Source organism: Hemitrygon akajei, chromosome 9 (assembly GCF_048418815.1).
Source record: "Hemitrygon akajei chromosome 9, sHemAka1.3, whole genome shotgun sequence".
NCBI classification, from domain to species: domain Eukaryota; kingdom Metazoa; phylum Chordata; class Chondrichthyes; order Myliobatiformes; family Dasyatidae; genus Hemitrygon; species Hemitrygon akajei.
The window spans coordinates 73,064,721-73,091,261 of record NC_133132.1 but is presented as its reverse complement, the minus strand read 5'-3'; the positions used below and the strand labels follow the sequence as shown (position 1 = coordinate 73,091,261).

At 37.5% G+C, this 26,541-nt stretch overlaps 1 protein-coding gene across 2 annotated transcripts in view; it reads right to left on the bottom strand.

The window, feature by feature from the left end:
* Positions 1–26,541, bottom strand: part of hbs1l (HBS1-like translational GTPase) — a 171,915-nt gene that overhangs the window by 60,014 nt on the left and 85,360 nt on the right. For both annotated transcript variants that reach the window (XM_073056324.1, XM_073056325.1), the window contains 3 exons: positions 7,104–7,206; positions 4,197–4,441; positions 2,045–2,210 (listed from right to left, as the gene is read on the bottom strand). In XM_073056324.1, coding sequence (XP_072912425.1) covers positions 2,045–2,210; positions 4,197–4,441; positions 7,104–7,206 — 514 coding nt within the window. The remainder of the gene's footprint in view (positions 1–2,044; positions 2,211–4,196; positions 4,442–7,103; positions 7,207–26,541) is intronic.

Here is a 26,541-nt window from a genome sequence, read left to right as displayed (position 1 = left end):
GCCATTTTTTTAACCAGTAGAGCCATGCTGCCCCCTCTGCCGACCTTCCTATCCCTCCGATACAACTCGTAATGTTGGATATTCAGCTCCCAGTTACAAACATCCTTCAGCTATGATTCAGTGATGGCCACAATATCATACCTGACAATCTGTAATAGTGCAACACGATCATCTACCTTTTTTCTTATACTCCACGCATTGAGATATTACATTTTGAGTACTGTATTTGCTACGCTTTTTGATTCTGCAACCCTCATGCACTGATACTCATAGTGCTGGCTGCAATTATGTCCTACCATCTGCTTGCCCTTCCTGACAGTCTGACTTTTGTTTATTTCCCACCCATCCTACACTGAGTCCCTTCACTCTGATACCCACGCCCCTGCTAAGTTAGTTCAAACCTTCCCCAACAGCTCTAACAAACCTGCCCACAAGAGTATTGGTCCCCCTCGGGTTCAGGTGCAACCCGTCACTTTTGTACAGGCCATATCTTGGGATGGTTGTAATCTACTGCTTCTGAATAGTCCCCACAGCCATTGTTGTTCTGCCATCTTCCTGGATAGTGTCTCCTTCCAATTAATTTGGCCAGCTCCTTTCTCATGCCTCTGTAATTCCCTTTACTCTACTGTAATACTGCTCCAGCTGACTTAATATTCTTCCACTCACACTGCACGGTGAATTCCATCATATTATGATCACTGTCACCTAAGAGTTCCTCTAGCTTTAAGCTCTCTGATCAAGTCTGGGTCATTACATAACAGTCAATCCAGAACAACTTACCCCTAGTGGGCTCAAACATTACCTGCTCTAAAATGCCGTCTCATAGGCATTCTACAAATTCTCTCTCTTGGAAAAGCAGAAAGTAAGGAGGAAGGAAAGATGTGCTTGGTGGTGGGATCCCATTGGAGATGGCATAGCATTGGAAGGGCAATGTTAATGTCCGCTCCGTTAAATTAAAGAGGGACTGGTCCTGGGTCCACTGTTGATTGTCATCTATATTACCGTTTTAGATGATAACGTGGTGAACCGGTTCAACAAATTTGTGGATGATACCAAGATTGGGGGCATAGTGGACAGAGAGAAAGGCTATCAAAACTTGCAGTGGGATCTGGATCAGCTGGGAAAAATGGCAGATGGAATTTAATGCAGACAAGTTTAAGGTACAGAACTTTGGCAGGACAAACCAGGATAGGACATGAGCAGTAAATGATAGTGCATTTACGAGTCTGTAGAACAAAGCAATCTGCAAATACATATTCACAATTCCTTGTACGTGGCGTCACAGGTAGATAGGGTCAGAAAGTGAGATTTTGACACATTGGCCTTCATAAATCAAAGTACTGAGTACAGGGGTGGGATGATATGTTAAAGTTGTATGAGATGTCTGCAAGGCCTAAGTTGGAGTATTGCGTGCAGTTTTGGTCACATACCTACATGAAGATGGAAATATGGGTGGAAGAGTACAGAGAAATATTACAAGGATGTTGCTGCAACTTGAGGGCCTGAGTTATAGAGAAAGGTTGGATAGGTTAAGAATTTATTCCCTGGAACATGGGAGATTTGATAGAGGTATAAAAAAATTATGAGGAATATAGACAATGCAAATGCAAGCAGCCTTTTTCCACTGAAATTGGATGAGACTAGAACTAGAGGTCACAGATTAAAGATGAAGGTGAAATATTTAAGGGGAATCTGAGGGGGAGCTTCTTCAGTCAGAGAGTGGCGCGAACGTGAAATGAACTGCACTGAAAGTGGTGAATGCAGATTCGAATGCAACATTTAAGAAACATTTGGATAGGCACATAGATGGGAGGGGTATGCAGGGTTACGGTCCAGCTGCAGGTTGATGGGACTAAACAAAATTAACAGTTTGGCACGCACTAAATCAGACTGAAGGGCCTGTTTCAGTGTTGGAGTGCTTTATGACTCTATGATGCTTAGCTTTTCCACTATGTGCACAACGGATGGCACAGTTACAGACAGTAGTTTGCATATGGAATATAGATTTTCACACCCAAAGATACACATGAGAGAAATTATTTACCTTTCCCTTTCTTCACCTGTTTCATCCAGAACCCAAGCAAAGGCAAATGAGGCTTTTCCTGCTTTTTTTGATTCTTGTTCGTATTTGTGCATGACACGTTTGTTTACATTGCCCAGAAGAAAGAGTACATGGCCCATTAAGGTACTTTTGCCTGCATCTACATGGCCTGTCATAAAACAATTACGTATACTTGAATTAATAGATACATTTTTCAATAAATTAAATATTTAATACTACTGAAAGTAACTTACTGTATTCACATTTTGTCAGCTAAATGAAAATGAAAGAGGGAGCAACTTGTAGGTGTCAAATTTAGGAGGTAATATTCATCCATGAAAGGGCATCCATTTTTGACCTCTAATCTAGTCATGTACCAATTGTTATGTACTCATTCATACCAACTCAGACCTGTTAATGTATCATAAATCTGGGATCAAACATACTTTTTATTGTCTCGGTGGTTTAAATTACACCACTTGGAATATAATTCTTAATTTTGCTCTGTACAGTATTGCAGAGATGGAGATCGCTGACTTATTGATATTTTGTAGAAGACTAGCTTGGCTTCATTTCTCTCAGTGAAATATGAAGAACTGAGATCTACAGAATCCTATCTATCCTACTGTTGAGTAGACTGGGCTAAACAATTCATTTCAGTATCAAATTTGATTGCATTAAAAGATTATCCTTGAAGTTCCCTTCAAAATTAGTAAATGCAAATCTCTGCTTCAATAAAAGATAAAATGAGTGAGCAATATATAATTACTAGAAACACAACCACTACAAACAATGTGATGTGTTGTACACAGGGATATTTTTCTTAAATGTAATATGTGAAAGGAAGAGATACAAAAATAGTACCTGAAACCATAAGTTTCATTTGAATCAGAGTTTCCATTACTAGCAATACAAACTACTATTTAAGTAATAACAAATGCAACTTTCTACAAATATCTGTAAAAATGACAAAACAATACATATAATGAACATTTCAGCTGCAGAAAATCCCATTTTTAATTTTTCCATGGTAATGTATTTATTTGAAAACTCCAACATTCTTTTTTTTAAATAACTATTGCTGTTTACTTTTCACTGTCAATAAATAAAGGAGAAGTAGGAGGACCTGGAAAGAACACCTTACAGCTGTGACAAATTTGTATTTAATGTGTTTCTTTTTAAATTGAGTTTTTTTATCTTGTCATTTTTTTGTGCTGTATTGGATCCGGAATAATAATTATTTCAGAAATGACATTAAACAATATTGAATCTTGAAATTGTGGAATCAAGATCCAAAGGCAATGCATCTATAAGCAGACATGACTCACAGAAGTTTCACTTGTTAATAATGGCTAATTACAATAGTGTCAATTGGAGTCAAGATACTTCCTGATTAGCAGCGACATAGTAGGTTCAATCTAGCTGTTTGACAGCTTGTCACCTTGGTTTACTGAAGTTATCCGTCTCAATGACTGTCTGAATGTCAGCTGTGTTTGTTGACATAAATTTTACTTTAGTTTCCACTGCCTTGAAGATATGAAAGAGATTTAAAATTCAGGTTCACCAGGTATTTTCATCCCATTGATGGACAAGGTATGTGGAGAGCCACAATGAGATATCAAGTTCAATTTCTAATGATGTAGCCAAGTACTGTATTTGTTTACTCAACTTGCATTCAGCTGGGAATACTCTATAAATTACAGTACACTTATGTATTAATGTCAGTTTTAATAAACACATTTATTGTTAATAGGTTAATGCTTTAACAGTATCCCAGCAGTGATAAAACTATTTTAGACATGGACTGGCTAATAAACAAGTGGCAGAAGAAAATTAATACGTCTGAAGTGTTTCATTTTAACAGATGGAATATAACTTACATAATTATGAGGAAAGAGCAGCAGAACAAGAGAGACTGGATTACTCTGCAAAGAGGCAGTGCAAGTTTAATAAACCAAATAGCCTCCTGTCCAATTATAACTTTAGATATTCTAATTTGTTTTTGAATCTAAGAATAAGAGGCTCCAGTTTGTCCTAAGCTAAATACTGTAAAAGTCCATTTAATTTATAAAGTACTGACTGTATAAAGGTATAGTCTAGCTTGTAATATAGACATGAACAGTGAGTGTACATGCTTAACCACATTATTTCTTACCAATAACAACCAGATTCAGAAGCTGCTTTCCTCCTTGCCTTTTTTCAAGTTCAACTTTCACATCAAGCTGCTGTCTTGTTTTGGTAGAGACTTTGCTTGGTGTCTGAACCACTGTTGTTTCTTCATTTAAAGGGGAAACAGAACCTACAGCATTTGGCTTCAGAGAAGTCTCCAGCAGGGCAGATGGAAAAACTTCGTTTGGCACTGCACCCTTTTGGAGGTGGTCATTCTCATCAACATTTGCTCTGTATCCAATGAAGTAAACATTAATTAAAACAGACATCTAGATATATTCACATTCCTAATCTCAAAAAGCATACAATCCACAAAGCACATTGAACACTGTAAAACCACAATCTAACTTATTCCATGGCGGTAAACAAAACTTTCATTAATTACAATCCGTAATATTTCCATGATTCCAGTTGAAAATTTGATTGGGAATTAGATAAAAACTGCAAAATACTGGTAACATTAAGAGTCTTTTAGTTAATGGCTAACCAAAAGATGTCATTGCACAAAACAATGAAAACCTGAAATCTTACATAAACTATTAAATTAATTCTATTGTGTAATGCTGCGAAGTGGAGATGGGGAAGGGGAGAAGTTATTTAAAACCCTCATACTGAACGTAGGTAGAATCCTACAGCTTACTGATTTCTTTTGTCCTCTGCATTATGTCCAGAGATTTTGACTGCATGTGAAATTGCCACACCAATATCAAAAGTAAAGGAAGAAAATTGGAGATTAAAGACACAAACATGCTATCCCTTCGGAAAAAACATTAAACAACATGGCTAGATTATAATCTACATTGATATTTCAGTGCACTACTGAGAGAATGGCATCTTTTGGACAAGACAATAAATAAATGTTGTCCATCCAACAATAACAGCAAATACTATATTCTGTGGCACTATTTCAAAGGTGGGTTAAGTTTCCCTATGATTTGGCAGAACTTCAGGAAGTAATATCAAAAACTAAATTACATGGTTAGTTGCTGTTTATAAAAATCTAGCAACATACAAAATGGGTTTTGTCCTGTTGTCTGAAAATCTCAGTTCAAAATTAGAACAAATTGACTGTGCATAGCCTACATTACATTAAATACAAAACCTAAAAGTGCTTCATTGTCTTTAAAATTCTTTGAGATGTTCAGAGTTTATGAAAGCTATGTAAGATAGCTTTTTGTTCTTGATTTAGTGCACCAAATAAGCAGAAATTTTCTTTACACTTGTTAATTTTTCTCCAGCATAAAACTCCTTCAAACAATGTCAACATTACTGGAAAGGTCAAAATCTGTCCACAAAAAGTTCTTTTCTAAATGGCAGCTTTTAATTACTCACTGAATCCAAATGTTATTAACTATTTCCCCAAAATTGTGCAATTTAAAATTCTAAAACTCATATTATGTTCTTCAACTTCAACAAAACCTTTGACATCAAAGACTGCCTATGCTATTATGATCACTCTCACAGTTTACTGCTGTAGAAGACAGGTCACTGAAGCTCCATTCACAACTAAGGAAAAAAATCACCTCCTTTCCCTTTAGGAGCAGGGCAAGGCTCCCCAAGGTACAGGCATTCAGACTTAAGAGATTTGTCTGAAAAGCTGTCACAAGCATAAAGGACATACACCTGGATACTTTCTTATTCATCCACACATCCAAGTCCTTTCAACACCTAGCATTCTCCTAACACCTTTGCCTCATCATTCTATGAGTACCAAATATGTTAACATTTTCCTGCAACTGGAAGTGTATGCTTGTTTTATGACATGCCCTTTTAATAGTTGGCTGCAAAGATCATTCCTGCTGGGCAACAAGTTGAGAACTTGCCACACATCAATAGGGAATGCCATACTCTGCCTAGCTTAGTACAGTATCATGCAGAGCAACCTAACCACGCTGGTCTGTAAAGGTCAAATTATAAGTTCACACTCTTTCGGAAACTTTTAGAAATAGCATCAGTTTTGAGAAAAATGCTGTTTAACACCATGAAAAAGCATGGGCATTTTCTGGGTCAATATCTTCATTTATTCTTCAGACAGGAGCTCTTCCATATTTATTGCCATTTAAAAATCATCTATGGAACTAACAGAAATTGGATAAATCATTGGGTTTACACTCTTTCCGTAGTTGTACAATAACTATAAAAGCAGGGTAACCTACCCCCCCCCCCAATGTAAATGCCCATTTGCACCGATCTGCACACTTTTAATACAGAAAAATGAGGTCATTATAGAATCAAATCCATTTCAAGTAGGAAGATGGTAAAGAAACAGTTTCTCAATATTACTCACAATTCAGCATCTTTACATTGTGTTTCAAATGTACTTAGCTGATTAGTAAAACTGGTACCTTTTTTGGCTATGCAGCCAACACATATAGTATCAGTTACCCTACCGAGAAAAACCCTGAAATAGGTCTTGCAGACATGAAAAAAGCATTAAAGCTCATATCAGTTTTGTATTATACTAAACTTTATTAACCACGTGAATCAATTGCATCAAATAAGTCTGATTCATTTAAGATTTCCCCCTAATAGCCTTCAAATAAATCTTTCTCTTTTTTTTAGCAATTTTGTGAGATTTTACTATAGACACAGACTGATTATTCTCAATTTTTTTAAGCAGAGGTCAGACAATATTCAGCAAATTTTCGTTAAGTTCATCCGTTTCTACACAAATCTCTTCCCACACCATTTTAGCAAAAACAAAAGTGAAATGTTAACTATTTCAGCAAGACAGTACTACTTATCTCTGAAAACTATCACTGTGTTGTACTTCCCACGATACCTTTGTCAAAAACATTCATTTTTTTAAAAAATACTTACGTCTTATCTATGCAAACATGAGCAGCAACTTAATACATTTTACCAACGCAAGAGGGGGAATAAAGAATGGTACCTCGGTATATTAAATCCTGTTACTTGTTTTCCAGATACTGTCATTTTTGCTACTTTTGGTATGATGTCGGCATCAACTCTAGTAGGTTGCTCCCTTGCTTTGCCTGAGGTACAAAAATAATGAAATTAGAAAGGGAGAATGGTAAAATTACACATACTAAGTAAACTTTGAGTAATGGCTTCCATCTTTTTTGCTACACTAAACTGTTTAAGCCATATAAAACACGGTATTACAATTTTGTAATCAGCTTTGACTTGGGAACATGCAAAGCCAAGCAGTGCCACTTGAAAAAGTTACCTCACACACGATTATAGTTCTTGGATTTGAAACATTAATTCTCACTCTTCAAAGATGGTACCTGACCAGCTGAGTATTTCCAGAATTTTATATTTTTAATAACAAAGTAACTGGCTTTTAAATCCATTCTGATGCACACTGGATTTCAATTTGTCAGAGGCAATTTATACATGTACCAGAGGGCCAATTTCATGTGTGGCTGCTTCTCCCATATTTGGGAAACTATTCCACCCATCCCTGTATGTACAGCTACATGTGCAAGCACATACATATGTACACAAATGTAAGTGCACAAACTTACTTATAGAAAGAGGGTAAAAACTCTCTACCCTCCCACCAGTTACCCAATATGCTTCCAATAAAGTTTTCAGGTAAGTGCTGCAATACACCTAATATTAAACATCATGAGAATACAATGGTGAATATGGTAATATTCTGAGCAGCTCAAAAATATTTCAAATGGAATGCATAAATAAATAAATAACACAAACAATTTCTGGCACATGTTCTGGAACAAATTCTTTTTTCAAATGAGTTCTTTGTATTATCTCAAATATATATCTATCTAACAAATGTAAGTTAAATGTAAACAGGGATATATAACTTACAAATGTAAATTTTTATTAAATCAAGTACTCCATAATGGTAATGCACTATAAAACATGTGTCCAAATGTATCATTTTAATTGACTTAGATTTAAGGACATTTTTTTGCATAAGCCAGCACAAACCTTATTGCGCAGATGCATTTCATATTCAGGATTATATTTCAGGCAGACAGCTTAATTTCTCAATAAACCTTAATTTCTCTATCTTTCAAATATTTATCTACCTCTTATAGATAAAGATCTGACCTCCATTTGAGACAAAAAATTCCAGAGATTTAAAGTTCTAACTAAATGTATTATCAAAGTACATACACGTCACCATATATAATCCTGAGATTCATTTTCTTGCAGGCATACTCAATAAATCCATAGAATAATAACCGTAACAGAATCCCGGAGAAGAAATTTCTATGCCCGTCAGTTTTAAGACTAGCCCCTAATATTGCAACTGTGTCCCCTTGTTTGACTCGTCAATGCTCAAAGTTCAAAGTAAATTTATTAACATGGATTATAAATTTTGCTTTATTAGACCTGTAATTAAAAATTAAACAGTTGAAAATAGCAAACTATTTCACTTCATTCAAAAAAAAACACTCTCCAAGTATATTTTTCTGAAGAGAATTAGGATTCATATCATACAGCACAGAAATAGCCATTTGGCCCAACCTGTTAATGCTGATCAACATTCCCATCTAAGCAGGCCCTATTTGAATTCATTTTGCCCACATCTGTTCTTTCCTATCCGTGTACCTGTTCAAGTGCCTTTTAAATGTTGTTAATGTACCTGGCTCAACCACTTCCTCTGACAGCTCATTCTATATACGGACCACCCTCTGAGTGGAAAAGTTTGTCCCTTAAGTTCCTATTAAATCCCTCCCTTCTCACCCTAACCCATTAGTTCTTGATTCTCTTACTCTGGAAGAAAAAAGATATTGTGTCCATTCACCATTCCTCATGATTTAATACACTGCTTATTCTCCTTCACTACAAATGAATAAAGTAGCTATTTGTTCAACCTCTCTCCAGAACTCAGACCCGCGAGCTTCAGCTACATCCTTGTATATCTCCTCTGCATTCCTTCCATCTTACTAGCAACTTTCCTACAGCAGGGTGACCAAAACCAAACATTATATTCCAATGTGGCTTCACCAATATCTTGTACAGCTGCAACATAACATTGCAACTTCTACACTCAATATCCTGACTGAAGAATTCAGTACACTGACCTAACTACCACTTTCAGGGAACCATATACAGTACATGAAATCCTAGGACTCACTATTCCACAACACTCCTCAGGATTCTATTCTTCACCATAAGTCATACCCTGACCTGTCTTGCCAAAATGCAACACCTTAGAGTAACTGAATTAAACTGCATTTGACATTCCTTGGGTCATTTACCTTGTGATCAAAATCTCTCTAATTTCTAATAACCATCTTCACTGTTTATGACACTATTTATGTTAGTGCCATCTACAAACTTACTAAACATACTTGAATATTCTCATCTAAATCATTGGCATACTGTACAATCAGTGTAAATGATAAATAGCATTCGACCCGAATTCTCCACAACTAAGTAAATTGGTGGGGAGGAACCATCTTCAGTCTTCTTAGGGACAACGGATAAAATTGATTTTTTGAGTAACTCAAAGCTATTAATAGATCAAGTGCAATCCTGACTTTAATCAAATAAGAAACAAGATTTTTTTCTCCAATAAGAGTCACTGCTCAACCACCTGGGAGAATAACTCATTCTTTTGTAAAGTTCAGTAGGGCCTTTAGCAAATTTCATCTTCTACACTGAGTTAGCAAAATGAGCTGACCAAAAGTTCTGCCACTCAATTCCTAACTTGAAACAAATCCTGCTCACCACCTGGCAATGTCTCAGTATGAACATTTTTTTAATGTAATCATATCTCCATTTCAGAACACACTTTCCCTACAAGCTTCTGAAGTCTGCAGTCTTGGCTGTGCTCATGCCTGCTATATACCATTAATCCCTGATATGCTTAATACCAAAACTTTAAAATTCGCTCCCTAAACCTGTTTCCCTTCTCTCCTCCGTGCTCCTTGTGGGTCAATTTTGACTGAAAGTTAACCCGTTTTAATTTAAAAAACATTTTATTTATACAAGATGGTTAACAACTCAGTACTGTATTAGAAAAGTCAGGCCATAAGGATTGTTTGCTTTGCTCCATTGATTAAATAAACTTCAAACAAAATTTATATCAAACGGGGAAATCCTAGAAAATGAGCTTTAATTTTAACAGAAAAACTGATCTTAACATTTTAATATCATGTTGGAACATACTCAATAGAGTAAAGATTTAGATCATCTTTCTAAAAACCCCTTTTCAAGTTTCATTTCACTCTGGTTTGAGGTCTACAATTCTAATCCTATCAAGGAAATACAGGATTTTGTTTTTGAACTTTACAGACACTGACATGACTAATATAGCATACCCACTCATTGATATTGTTCCTAAACACTGGAAAACCAAAAGAGTAACCACAGATGCAACAAGCACATCCTTTTACAATATTTGATTTCCTTTCTCCTACAAACTATTCCCAATCAAAAATCATCTAATATTATATTTATTCATGACTACTATCTCTTTATTTCACTAATATAAAGCAAAATTTAAATTGAGCATCATGGATGAAGTAAAGAAAAAGAGAACATCTCACTTTCATAACTTGGCACTTCCCTATCTAATATTGCAGCTGGGGACAGATATACAAGGTATGTGAGCCAGATCCAAACCTGCTTCCTGCTGCTCAGAATTCGACTAATACCATGTATACTTTTGTTAAATATTCAAGAATCTTTAAGATGCAAGCTATTTATTTTCAAAATAATCAATCTTTCTTAATGGCCTGTCTGAGTTACTATCAGAAATAATGGAAATGTGAATTGTCTTTGCATTAAGAAGATGAACATATCTCCTCATAAGCATTGGTTTTAGGAGATATGCATAATCAAAGAAGTTTTATTTGATTTGAATTTGTGGGCATAGTCTATTATTACCATCCAGTATAAATCACTCTAAGCCGGCGAATGGTACAGTGGCATCCGCACCAGACTTTGAGGGAAGTGGTCCCAGGTTTGAATCAACCTCCTCCTTGCATGCTTTCCATCCGTGCTGGGCTGCATCAAGCTAGCAACTCAGCCGTGTAAAAACAACAGACAAATGCTAAAGAAACGGCAAGGTTGCAGCCCGATGCACCACAAGGCACAAAAAAGAACAACAAACAAACAATAAATCTCTCCAGATGGTAATGAATAGTTCAGATCCAATCAAGGCTCGTGAAATGCAAAGATCCGTTTGTAGGCTTAATAGTCCAAAATGAAAAGTGTTGCATCTGGCAATTTTAAAGGGAAAGCAACAGAAAAATCACAAGTAAAATATTATAAAAGTGACAAAGTGTACATCCTACAATTATAATCTTATATAACATTGTTCCTAATATTAGCATCCCAGTATTAAGAAATATTCCAATCTTTACTTAAGTAGAAAAATAATCTTTATGGTAGATTAAATGGAAATATTCTTTGTAGTAGTTGTCAAATGCATCTTTCATCTGAGAAATGATCATTGCTCTATAGTGAATAAATATACCTTTTACCTGAATAAATGGACAGAAAAAGACCATGGTTTTCTTAAAATCTCTTCTTTTACCATTCCTCGAGGGTATGTAACACTGGAAAAGCCTCATATATTGATCACCTTTATTTATTATAATATTAATTCAATGTCAGTATTTTAACCCAGATTCACAAGAATGTATGCAGTATGATAAAAAGGTAGAGTGGTGTATATTGAAAATGACCCAGAGAACTATATTTTCTAACAGCTTTTACTGACGTTCTATATAAAGTCTTACAACGGCTCTAGTTATATCTTTAATTTGCTTGCAATAAACACAATCTTAAAAGTGCTGTGATAAAAGAAAGCTGAGTTTCAGTGCTGTTGGCAATAAGAATTGGTGAAAGATATTCAAAAAGAAAATCATTCATGATAAATGCAGTAGAATTCTTTGAGATCATTACTAATGGGTTGCTTCATTGATACATTACATTTATAATGCCTTGAAAAAGTATTCAGCCCCCAGAACTATTTTCACATATTACGGTATCATTTTCTAAATTTAAAATATATTGAAGTAAATTTTTTTAAGCTTATCTACAAAATATTGTATGTCATGTCAAATCAAAAGAAAAATTCCAAATCCTGTCAACAATTCATTAAAAATTTAAAACTAAAATTGTAAGGCTGATAAAGTATTCATCCCCTTTCTAATGACTATGCTAACTTTCCTCAGATGCAATATTGTACATTACTTTACCAACTCACCCAATTTGCTGATGTAGAAAATTGGAGAATTGTCTGAATAAATACCCCTTTTTTCTGTAAGGTCCAAAAGTATGGTCAATTTTCAACAGATCAAAACAAAATGAAGACAAAAGAGCATTCAAGACAAGTGCGGGAACTGTAATAGAGAAGCACTAATCTGGGGAAGGTTGCAGGAGCTTTCCATAGGCACTGAACATACCTTGGAGCTCACTGCAGTCCATTGTGAAAAGTGGAAAAAATATGAAACTACAGCCACACTACCTAGGTCAGGGCACCCTCTAAACATAGTCACCAGAGAAGAACAGCACTTGTAAGAGAGGCTATTATGACACCAACAGCCACTCTGAGTGAGCTGTAGAAGACAGTGGCTGCAAATGGAGAAGATCCTGACTCCAAAATCTTTACGGCCTTGCACAAGAAGGGTATCTATGGAAGAGTGGGAAGGAAGAAGCTCTTGCTTTAAAAGAGAAACACAAATCCTTGCCTGTGAAGACTTTGCAAAGTGCCGCTTAGAAGATAATGTAAAGATCGTGGTTGGATCAAACTAAAGTGGAACTTTTTGGCCTCAACACTAAGTAGTAAATTTGGCATCAGCCAGGTAACATCATCCCTACTGTAAAGTATGGTGGAAGCAGCATCATGCTATGGAGATGCTTTTCAGCAGCAGGGATCAAAATCTGGGCAGGATTGATGGGAAGATGAATGCTGCTAAATGCAGAGAAATCTTGGATAAAAACATGCTAGCCTCTGCCAGAAAGCTTAAATTGGGGAGGAAGTTTGTCTTTCAGCAGGAAAATGACCAAAAGCACTCTGCCAGAGCAACAACAGAGTTGTTTCAAATGAAGAAAATTGGTGCCCTTTAATAGCCCAGTCAGAGTCCTGACCTTAACCCAATCGAACATCTCTGGCAAAACCTCAAGACTGCTGTCCACCACTGCTGCCCAACTAACAGCTTGAAGAATTCTGCAAAGAGGAATGTACAAATCTTGCTCCATCATGTTGAGCATTGCTAATAGAGACTTATCCAAAAAGACTACTGGCTGTAATAACTGAGAGAAGTGGTTCAACTAAGCACTGAGCAAAGGGGAATGAATACTTTTGAACTGCTGACAATTCAGTTTATGAATTTTTTGTTTTTCATGCTTTACAATGTTCCCTGCATTTTAGACTCTACTCTTAATAAAAAGGAGTATGTGATTCACAAATAAAATTAAATTGATGAAAATCCCTGGTTGTAACACACACAAAATGGTGAAGGAACAGCAGTCCAGGCAGCATCTAGGAAAAGAGTACAGTCGACGGCCCTAAAGGTTAATTGCACTCTTTTCCTAGAAGCTGCCTAGCCTGCTGAGTTCCTCCAGCATTTTGTGTGTATTGCTCGGATTTCCAGCATCTGCAGATTTTCTTTTGTTCCCTGGTTCTAATACTCATTTATGTGAACAAAGGGTTGGGGGATGCATACTTACAAGGCACTGCAAATTTGAGTTTCCTAAGAACATTTGATAAAGTGCCATATTTTGATTACGACACAAAGGGTCATACTATTCTGAATATCAGGTTTTTTAAAATTCATGTTGGATAGAAGGCATTTCAAAAACCATTGTTTCTAGCAAAAGCACTAGCTTCATTTAAACAGCAGATATGCACAATCAAATAAGTTCTGCTAACGTTTTATGTACAAAGTACGACCATCATGTTGATGGGGCTGGATGGCAGTTGATCAAGTAATATCTAACCTAGCATTTCTTGCCCATCCCTAATTGACCTTGGGAGGATGCTAATAAGCCACATTCTTGAATCACTCCCCTATGATGTTATTGGGTCAGGAATACCATTAAAACCAATAAAATTCCAAATCATGATTAGATACAACATGGAAAGGAACCTGCAATTAGTGTTGCTTCTAGCACTTAGTGGCAGAGATTGTGGCTTTGAGGGAGTAGCCTGGGGGAAAAATATCTTAAAATTGACTGAAGTTAATAATGCTTCACAAGAAAGCAAAAAAAACATGCTGAAAATCTGAAATAAAAACAAAATGATAGTAATACGAAGCAGGTCTGTTACCATGTGTGGAAAGGGAAATGTTGAACTTTTCAAGTTGAAATCTCATCAAACTTGGTGAAGAGAGAAAAAAAATTAGTTTTAAGTTTCACAGAAGGTGAGAGAAGGATAGATAGGACAAGGAATATTGCTGTGAGGATAGCATAATTCACCACTAGTCCAAACTGATCCTATGACCTATGCACTCACTTTCAAGAACTCTTAACAAATTATATTCTCAATACTATTTTTTTTACAGAGTTTGTTTTCTTTTGTATATTGGTTGTTTAGCAGTCTCTGCTTATGTATAGTTTTTCATAAAATTCTACTGTATTTATTTTTCCTTGTAAATTTCTTCAAGAAAGTTAACCTCAAGGTAGATCACAACACACTATATCGGGGAGAAAAAACTTGAGCCAATGTTACAGTTATTCATACAGCCAATAAATCTGAAACAGTTCAGCTGCAATTTTATAGCAATCGAAGTCAAAAGTGCATTATTTTACTTGAAGAAAGGTCAACTGATTTGGGACTTTTTCACTAATGAAACCAAAACATATTAAAGTAAAGGGGAAAGTGTCAACTCTGTCATAGATTTTCATTTTTTTTATACCTAGCATCATGATTCGTGCCCCTCTTCTCCTTCTTTCTGAACTCTGATTTCCTTTCATAATATTGACAATTTTTAAAGTCTAAACACATCTTTTTAACCTGTATAGATTAATTAATGCAGTTTGATTGTAACAAAAAAAAAATCCCTCTTTTAAAAAAATGCAGCATTCACTTTGTAGCATTGATAACCTAAAACCAGGACACATCTTCACAGACTGTTCAGGTGAACTTATGTGGGTTGCTTGTAAAAAAAAGTATCACCTCGAGAAAAGAGTTCAACTATATTTTTTTTACTCAGATCTCTTGAACACACCTTGTCAGGAAGAAGTTGCAGTCTGAACAAAGCTCAAATGATAAGGTTCATAAAAATCTACTATACACCTTGTAAACCACAACACCAACCACTGCACAGGTTCGGCTTGTGGTCAAAGTTGTTAAGAGATATGCTTCAGGTGGGGGAAATTAAATACCACAGAGTCATTCGCTTTGCAAAATTTGCACTGAAAATTTATTTTCTATGCAGATTCCAAAACTTGGTTTATATTCAGAACAAAGTTAATGTGTGTGATTAGAACCTTTAATTCAACAGTCAAGTTTAAGCAGATTATGAAGAGCTGTTGATATAGATTGTTTTCATTGTTCATTTATAACAGCTCACACAAAATAAAGCTCATAGCTGTAAACCACAAGTGTTTTGTAAAAAGACAGTTCGTTCACAAATAATTTTTTGTGCTATCAATCTACTGTCTATTTAAAAATACTGCTAACATCCAAGTACTGTAGTGATCTACTTTTAGCTGACTTGGAATTTTAACTCAAACTAGCTACATGCTGGCTTCAAATTATGTTTAAAATAAAATTCCGTTTTTCGGGACAAGTTGTTCATTGTTGTCAATTTAAAAGAAAAGTTGAAAAAATAATGCTGCAAGCTTTCACAATATAAGCAATACTATCAATGCTCACAAAGAGGTGCTATTTCACTAGAACTGTACAAAACTAATATCGCTTTTGCATATTCAGCAAAACAAATACACTAAAGAAAATCTTACCAATCTTACACACATGAACTTTCAATGGTGTTTTTAAGGGAGAATCAAGACTGCTTCTGAATGAGTACCTTATTTTAGCAACACAAGAGTACAAAACAAAAATGATGAATTCCCTGAGTAGTTCAGACTTTCTTTCCACTATTTGTTAAATATAATTCAAAAATTAATGACACCATGAATACTTCTGAATTCAAATTTACAAGATTTTGGTGAATAATTTATTTCAAATTGAAAACAGAATATGTGGAAATATATAGTGTTTTAATTTAAAAGTTCCATTTCATCTGGTTCTTGCAGAAATAGTAATATCCAAGCCCTTTTGCAAAGCTTTAACAGGTTGGCTAATCTTATGATCAGCAAGATAAATAAGTTTATTTGCTTTCATGTGTATAGGAGGCAGAAATTTGTAGTATGAAGTTCATAAACAATGTTTTCCATTAACAATACGATCCAACGTTTCAGTGCAAAGTGTTTTGTTCCATTCTTCATGTTTAGTTTAGAACAATAGTTTAATCTCTCCTTTAAACTGACCCTAAGGCCTCTCATACTCTTTGACACCCAAAGAAAACACTGGGAAGATTAGGTGCTTATAAACAAGGTTATTTCCTCTACGTACAAATATATATATAAGGGGATTTCCAGCTAGCTACATTTTAACATATTACTCCTCAAAATGCCAGCTGAAACTGAATAAGCAAACCAATGAACTGGTTTACATCAAGTGTGCTTTTCATTTAACAAGGTTAAAAATTTTGAGTTCTTTCCCTTTATTCATTGGTGTCATGGTGGTAGGGGAGTTGTCCCATGATTATTTGTTCTCACTTTGTTGCACAAAACAATTTGCAATACAAATCATTTCTGTATGGATTATGTGGTGAAGAAATAATACAATTTGATGAAGAATGTTTTGATGACAACAGGTGGCACAAAATGAAAACAAAAAAAAATCCAGGGCACGTTTTGTAAAACCAACAAAGATGAAGAGAGTCTGTTTTGGTGACAACAGGTGGCATAAGACATAACACAATTAAATTGTCATCACATTGAACAAAATTCACAGTCAATTTTTGTTCAAATATAAGCAATTTGAAACATAACACATTTGCATTAAATCTTACATCTCTAACTGAAAAAACAAACATCTTACTTTCCAAATTTAGATTCATTTGCACAAACTGGATGATGTGTCAGCTCTGATTGTAGTAAATACATAAGATCCTTGAGCAATAGGCTAAATAACATATCTGTGAGAACATTATTAAGCAAATTCAAATTTTCCAATAATCCAGATGGCTGAGCAGGCAGATACTATTTGTAGCTTTCAGTTCTTTGATCATTCAGTTCTCTGAATCCCTGCTCTATCTCAACTTTGTGATGGCCTAATGTGAAAGAAGCATCATGCACAAAACTAAAACGTGAGGTTGACGGCACTGTAGAAAGTGTTAAAAATGTCTACCTTACAGGTCTGCCAGATACACCTTCAAAACTTTAGTTCATAAATGTTACAAGATAATTTTAAATCAGGTAAATAAAGTGATGTTTGTAAGCAGTAAATAGCGTAGGACCACAACAGCAAAAGATATTGAGGGATATCCTGTGGCTCAGAAGGGTAGGGAAAGGAAGAGGATGGTAGCAGTGATAGGGGACTCTATAGTTAGGGGGTCAGACAGGCAATTCTGTGGATGCAGGAAAGAAGCATGGATGGTAGTTTGCCTCCCAGGTGCCAGGGTCTGGGATGTTTCTGTTCGTGTCCAAGATATCCTGAAGTGGGAAGAACAGCCAGAGGTCGTGGTACATTTGGTATCAACGACATAGGCAGGAAAAGGGAGGAGGTCCTGAAGGGAGAATACAGGGAGTTAGGAAGGAAGTTGAGAAGCAGGACCACAGAGGTAATCATCTCGGGATTACTGCTTGCGCCGCGTGACAGTGAGTATAGGAATACAGTAAGGTGGAGGATAAATGCGTGGCTGAGGGATTTGAGCGGGGGGTGGAGGGATTCAGATTTCTGGATCATTGGGACCTCTTTTGGGGCAGGAGTCACCTGTACAAAAAAGACAGGTTGCACTTGAATCCCAGGGGACCATTACTCTGGTGGAGAGATTTGCTAACACTGTTGGGGAGAGTTTAAACTAGGATTGCTGGGGGGTGGGAACCAAACTGAAGAGATGGAGGAAGAGGCAGTTGGCTCACAAATAGAGAAACCTTGGAGACAGTGCGAGAGGGAGGATAGGCAGGTGATAGAGAAGGGACGCACTCAGACTGATGATTTGAGATATGTCTATTTTAATGCAAGGAGTATTATGAACAAAGCAGATGAACTTAGAGCATGATCAGTACTTGGAGCCATGATGCTGTGGCCATTACAGAGACTTGGATGGCTCAGGGGCTGGAATGGTTACTTCGAGTGCCGGGCTTTAGATGTTTCAGAAAGGACAGGGAGGGAGGCAAAAGAGGTGAGGACGTAGCACTCATGATCAGAGATACCGTCACGGCTGCAGAAAAGGAGGAAGACATGGAGGGATTGTCTACAGAGTCTCTGTGGGTGGAAGTTAGGAACAAGAAGGGTCAATAACTCTACTGGGTGTTTTTTATAGACCACCCAATAGTAACAGGCATATCGAGGAGATAGGGAGACAGTTTCTGGAAAGGTGTAATAATAAGTGTTGGCGTGGGGGAAGATTTCAATTTCCCAAATATCAATTGGCATTCTCCTAGAGTGACGGGTTTAGATGGGGTGGAGTTTGTTAGGTGTGTTCAAGAAGGTTTCTTGACACAGTATGTAGATAAGCCCACGAGAGGAGAGGCTGTACTTGATCTGGTATCGGGAAATGAACCTGGTCAGGTGTCAGATCTCTCAACGGGAGAGCATTTTGGAGATAGTGGTCACAATTCTATCTCCTTTACCATAGCATTGGAGAGGGTTAGGAACAGACAAGTTAGGAAAGTGTTTAATTGGAGTAATGGGAAATATGAGGCTATCAGGCAGGAAATTGGAAGCATAAATTGGAAAGATGTTCTCAGGGAAATGTACGGAAGAAATGTGGCAAATGTTCAGGGGATATTTGTGTGGAGTTCTGCATAGGTACGTTCCAATGAGACGGGGAAAGGATGGTAGGGTTTAGGAACCATGGTGTACAAAGGCTGTTGTAAATCTAGTCAAGAAGAGGAGTTTACGAAAGGTTCAAAAAGCTAGGTTGTGATAGAGAGCTATAAGATTATAAGGCGAGTGGGAAGGAGCTAAAGAAAGAAATGAGGAGAACCAGAAGGGGCCATGAGAAGGCCTAGGCGGACAAAATTAAGGAAAACCCCCAAGGCATTTGACAAGTATGTTAAGAGCAAGAGGATAAGACGTGAGAGAATAGGACCAATCAAGTGTGACAGTGGAAAAGTGTGTATGGAACCGGTGGAGATAACAGAGGTACTTAATGAGTACTTTGCTTCAGTATTCATTATGGAAAAGAATCTTGGCGATTGTAGGGATGACTTACAGCAGACTGAAAAGCTCGAGCATCAAATTGAATAATTAACTGGGACCAGTTGAGATGTACCCCAGGTTACTGTGGGAGGCAAGGGAGGAGATTGCTGTGCCTCTGTCGATGATCTTTGCATCATCAATGGGGACAGGAGAGGTTCCAGAGGATTGGAGGGTTGCAGATGTTGTTCCATTATTCAAGAAAGGGAGTACAGACAGCCCAGGAAATTATACACCAGTGAGTCTTACTTCAGTGGTCGGTAAGTTGATGGAAAAGATCCTGAGAGGCAGGACTTATGAACATTTGGAGAGGCATAATATGATTAGGAATAATCAGCATGGCCTTGTCAAAGGCAGGTCGTGCCTTATGAGCCTGAATGAAGTTTTTGAGGATGCGACTAAACACACTGATGAAGGTAGAGCAGTAGATATAGTGTACATGGATTTCAGCAAGGCATTTTACAGGGTACCCCATGCAAGACTTATTGAGAAACTAAGGAGGCATAGGATCCAAGGGGAAATTGCTTTGTGGAACTAGAACTGGCTTGCCCACAGAAGGCATAGAGAGGTTGTAGACAGGTCATATTCTGCATGGAGGTCAGTCATCAGTGGAGTGCCTCAGGAATCTGTTCTGGGACCCTTACTCTTTGTGATTTTTAATAAATGACCTGGATAAAGAAGTGGAGGGATGGGTTAGTAACTTTGCTGATGACACAAAGGTTGGAGGTGTTGTGGATAGTGTGGAGGGCTGTCAGAGGTTACAGTGGGTCATTGAAAGGATGGAAAACTGGGCTAAGAAGTGGCAGATGGAGTTCAACCCAGATAAGTGTGAGGTGGGTCATTTTGGCAAGTCAAATATGATGGCAGAATATAGTATTAATGGTAAGACTCTTGGCAGTGTGGAGGATTAGAGGGATCTTAGGGTCCGAGTCCATAGGACACTTAAAGCTGCTGTGCAGGTTGACTCTATCGTTAAGATAGCTTACGGTGCACTGGCCTTCATCAATCATGGGATTGAGTTTAGAAGCCGAGAGGTAATGTTGCAGCTATATAGGACGCTGGTCAGACCCCACTTGAAGTGCTGTGCTCAGCTCTGGTCGCCTCACTATAGGAAGGATGTGGAAACCATAGAAAGGGTGCAGAAGAGATTTACAAGGGTGTTGCCTGGATTGGGGAGCATGCCTTATGAGAATAGGTTGAGTGAACTTGGCTTTTTTCCTTAGAGCAACAGAGGATGAGAAGTGACCTGATAGAGGTGTATAAGAGGATAAGAGGTATTGATCGTGTGGATCGTCAGAGGCTTTTTCCCAGGGCTGAAATGGCTAGCACGAGAAGGCACAGATTTAAGGTGCTTGGAAGTAGGTACAGAGGAGATATCAGAGGTAAGTTTTTTTACTCAGAGTGGTGAGTGTGTGAAATAGGGTGACGGTGATGGAGGCGGATACGATAGGGTCTTTTAAGAGACTCCTGGACAGGTATATGGAGCTCAGAAAAATAGAGGGCTATGGGTAACCCTAGGTAATTTCTCAGGTAATGACATGTTTGGCACAGCTTTGTGGGCCAAAGGGCCTATATGATGCTGTAGTTTTTCTATGTTTCTATGATATCGGTAAAACCGTAGTTATGATTTGGACCTCACTGCTTATATGGTTGTTACATATGGACTTCCAAAAGAGAACCGAACTTGCAGCAGACTCTTAAACTCCTTGGAGTTAAAGGACTGCAGTGCAGAAGAGCCACCAAGAACATTCTGGAGGTTGCTGAAAAGGCCTCGCGGTGGCTGTGGATCCGGATTAGTCCGCCACTTAGACACAAGTTGGGGGCTTATCACCCCCGGCTGGGTCACCTGCGCGAGAATATCTTATGATTAAAGACCCGAAACATCCTACGATCCCGGGTTCATCACTGAAGACATGTCCAAGTAGCACCAGAAGGTGTTTTCTACAGGAATTACCATTTTCTTATTTCATGTTTCTACATCATCAATTCTAATTTTCAAAGAAATGCTGTTTGCTCAGACAGTAATTCTTGACTTTTGACTTTGATCAGACAAAATGACTATTTGGCACTAAGTTCAACTGTTGTCTATATTGCTTTCCTGTATTATTAACGCCAATTGTGCTGAATTTCTTATATTTCTAAATATCTCAGTCATATTTTTATAGAAAGGAGTTTTTTTTTCCTCAAATGTCCACAATCTATATGAATTTAACCAGAAATCAAATAATCACTGCAAAGTTTTTAAGAACCATGTGTACTACATGGTATGATCTAGATCTAAATGGGAGGAATATTCAAAAATCAGAGATGACGAGGGACTTGGAAGTTCTCTTAGAGGATTCCCTAAAGGTTAACTTGCAGGTTAAGTTGGTATAAGGCGGCAAATACAATGTTAGCATTCTTTTTAAGAGGATTGGAATACAAAAGCAAAGATGTAATGCTGAGGCTTATAAGGCATTCCTCAGACTGCACTTGGAGCACTGAGTAGTTTTGGGCCCTTTATCTAAGAGAAGATGTATTGGCATCGGAAAGGATCCGGGGAGGTTCACAAGAATCTGAGGAATGAAAGAGTTAACATCTGAGGAGTGTTGAATAGCTCTGGGCCTGTACACCCTAGAGTTTAGAAGAATGAAGGGAGATCTCATTGTATCCTATCGAATATCAAAAAGTCTGGATAGAGTGGATGTAGAGAGGGTATTTCCTATAGTGAGGGAGACTACGACCAGAGGGGATAGCCTCAGAATTGAAGGACGTCCATTTAGAACAGAGATGAAGAAAAATTTCTTTAGCCAGAGAGTAATGAATCTGTGGAATTCATTGCCACTGATAGCTGTGCAAGCCAAGTAACTGGGTACATTTAAGGCAAAGGTTGATAGGTTTTTGATTAATCAGGCTATGAAAAGTTACAGGGAGAAGGCAGGAGAATGGGGTTGAGAGGGATAATAAATCAACCATGATGGAATGGCAGAGCAAACTCATTGGGCAAAACGACCTAATTCTACTCCTATATCTTATGGTCTTATGTATTATGGTCTTAGTTTATTATTATTAGTGTATTATGGTCTTAAGTCCTTAGTTCAGACTTCTTACTTTCAATAAAAGGCATCTGGTTGATCGGTCTTAGTGTTATTTTTAAAACTAAAAACAAGCAACATAATGAAGCCTATAGAGAAGGCAACCATACTTGAGGGTTTATCTTTGGCTACAGATATGTGTTTGATGAACAAACAATAATGCATTTCCCATAACAAAGAAAAGCTTCAGTCACAGTCCACATCTGTGAGGGATATTCCAAGGATTCATCTTTATCTAAGGAGACATGTTCGATTGTGCCAACAACAGAGGGGTCTCCCTGCTGTCAGCTACAGGGAGTTCTCCTCAACTACTTCTTTGCATGGACTCAAAGGAGGTTCCCTGAGTCACTGTGTACATCCTGTCAAATAGAGATAGAGTGATCATGATCTTCATTGTGCAATAACTCTTAAAAAAATGGTAAGGTGCAGCACATTGTACATGGGACTTCTTTGACCTCATTATAATTCCATCTACTGGGAAGGAACATAGAACAGTTTTCTCAAATCCATTGTCCAAAGATATTTATAATGGCAGGAAAATGATGATACAACAAAATCAATCTCAGTGAAGATCATTGTCACAGAATGCCACAGCATTGCCCCAACACTTTCCTCGATCTTTTTCATTGCAAATTGGACCTAATTTCCAAAAAACTTAAAGTGGGACTGATGCTGATCTTCAAAACTAAGGGGGAAATGACACTCAACAATCAAGGTCACCCAAACCCCAGTATGCAGACAATACATGCATTTGCACATTCTTGGAAACCGAGCTCCAAGATACTGTTGTCTCATTCAATGAAGCATACAAGAAAGCCTTCCAACTCAATACTACCAAGACCAAGAATCCCCACAAACTTAAACCTACTGCATCATGTTCATGGTGAGACACTGGAAAACAATCAAAATTTCCCATAACCAATCTACCATCCAGCCATACTATATGCCTCCAAGTCCAGTGCTACCTAACATATGCATCCCATACTATCTCTTTGAAATTCTACAAGTTCACTGGAAGTAATAGTGAACCAGCAAACTATCCTTTCCCAGGTCAACAATCTCACATAAAAGCCCACTTGCTCTTCATTCTTCCTACTGGATAGGCCATGTCCTTCACATGCCTGACATCAGGCTCCAGAAACAAACTGCATTCTGAGCTCCACCAACAGAGGAGATAATCACAGAGCCTAACAGGATGGAAACAGGTGCTTAGGCCCAACCAGTTCATGATGTCTATCCAAGCTAGTCCCCTTTACCTGCATTTGGCTCATAATATTCTAAACCTAACAATTACTAGACAGACAAAGTAAAAACATTCAAGGATATGCTTAAAGCTTCACTGAAGAAGGGCAACATCCCTACTTACTGTGCCCCATGCTCCATGATTCATCAAAGTGACGCAGTACTTATCTGAGTATGCAGCAGGAGCTCACCACCTCAAGAACTACCCACCTACACACCTCTTCAGCATCCTTGTACCCTATATGCAGAAAAATCTACAAGTCCTACATTACCCACTTCAGAAGCCACAAAACTGGAGCGGATACACATAATTCACAATTGCAAGGTTTGTCAAAGATTTGCTTTACATGATGATCGTTAATCAGTCGCTGACATCCTTTATTAGTTCCATTGTTTCAACTCTATATCAATCTCGTCCCTCCTAAGCTCTAAGAAACATGATCTTCCATCTCCATTTTAAAGAAAGCGCAATCTGTTGCACTTAGGTATTAAAACTGTAATACCCAATATTGGTGGCAGCATCTCACAATCTTATTCACACTCACCCTTCTGTGTACTGTATTAAATGCGTGGATGCCTTCATCTTTATGCTTTTCTATCTAGGATTATTGCTACTATTCATTATGTGAACTAAAAAATTCTGCGCATTCCGCTAGATCAACTTCCCTGCTACCATCAGAACCACTAACTTAATTGAAATTTAAGCCTGTCCTAAGACCATCTCAAAACGTACCGTCTAATCTTCCTTTGTCTAGTCCCCCACCTGAAATATTAATGGAAAAAGTAAAAGCTGGCAATTCTTGCTCATTTTTCTACACAGATTTTAAGGACACAAAATCAAAACACTGTAGTAGTTAGTAATCCAAAATGAAAATAGGCAATATAAGAACTATCCAACAAGTCAAGCTGCATTTGTAAGCATGAGAAAAGGAATTAACAAAACATCAGATTACAACAACTGAAATGAAATAGAAAAGATGAATGTCAAGTGAGCCTAGGAATAAAATGGTAATCCAGACAGGACAGTTTTTAAGAAAAAACTGAATTGGTTGCTTCTGAAGAAAAGATCAATAACATATGCAAGCCTCTCCATACAGAAAGGATAGATCTGTAGCATTTCAGTTAGCTTCCACATGCAGATACCCTTTACACGAACATGTCCTCTCTCAGGATATGCTCTCTTTTCACTGCAACCATAAAGGAGGTAGTAAAAGAGTGTGAAGACGCACACCCGGTATTTTAGGAACAACTCCTTCTCCTCCACTATCAGATTTCTGAATGGACAATGAACCCAATTCTGACATAGGTTTCTACTGTGGACTGAGAATAGGAAGGGGACTAGGAAAGGGAGAGAGCAGGAACCACTAGAGATATTCTGTAATGATCAATACACCAACTGTTTGGAATCAGTTGACCTTGCCTGTTGTCCCAGGGCTGAGTGTGTCTGCAGTCGCAGTACACCCGCCCCAGGCACTCCTCTTCTGCCACCTGTCCCACAGCACCCAACCCAGCACTGCACTGCACTCTCGCTATTCCCAACATCATTTGCTCCCACCAGATTTACAAACTCACGCTCTGCTCCACATTGACAAATACAATATGGTGCAAAAAGTCCTAGGCACCCTAACTATATGTATATGCCAAATACTTTTGCATAGTACTGTGTATATATACCTTTTGTAATTTACAGTGTTTTTAATCATGTACTGCTGCAGCAAAAGAATAAATTTCACTTTGTATGTGACTGATATTAATCCAGATTCAGATTCTGCGCCAGATATTTAGCTTAAAGTTCCACAACATGAAATATTAACTCAGATTTCTCTTCACAGATAGTTGACCAGTTAAGTTGTTGTTCAAGTTTTCATTATCTTCACAAAGATCCTCCTGCCAAACCACAATTGATCGTTCACTGCAGTGATCAAGTCATCGCTTAAAGACATTAAATTCCAGTGCAAATTCACAAAGGTTTTCAATATAGCCAAAGAGCGAGATTTCTCACTGACTGAAAAATCATAATGGAGATGATCCTACTGATCAACGCCTATGGATTCAAACAGTGACATTTACTCATTTAAATTCTAACATGTCATGCACAGCCAAATATATTCAATGACTTACTGGAGGCATTTTAAAGTCAATAAGAATAAAACATTCAATAATTGGCACACTGTTTTTCCACATACTTGGCTGCTGTATTCCTCAGGAAGTTCAAAAGGAGCGCCATTTCATGATGAGTTCTGCAGTATTTGCACAGGAGAAATAGGCTCTCAGGTGCTGTGCTAGCTCCTCACAATGAGAAATTGGGGAGAATGGCAAGAAGGCACATTCTCCTCTTTTTTTTTACAAAATAACTTTAATTTGTCGCAGCAAGCGTCAAAACTTGTACAGAAGAGCCAAATTTCAGATGGTTGAGATAACATTTCAATGAATGTTATGCTACCCAGGACGTACTTTAAAGTCAATAAGAATCAGGGGAGAAAACTCCAGTGACTGGAGCTAAATGTTGCACAAAGGAAGATTCCTACTGTTGCTCAAGGTTAATTGTAACAATATATTTACTTATTAATGTCTTGAAAACATTGAAATTACTCATCCGTCTCTTGTTTGGCCTGCATACAACACCAAATCATTAGCAATATTAATAATCTTCTGAATGACCCAGAATCACAGTTCAGGTG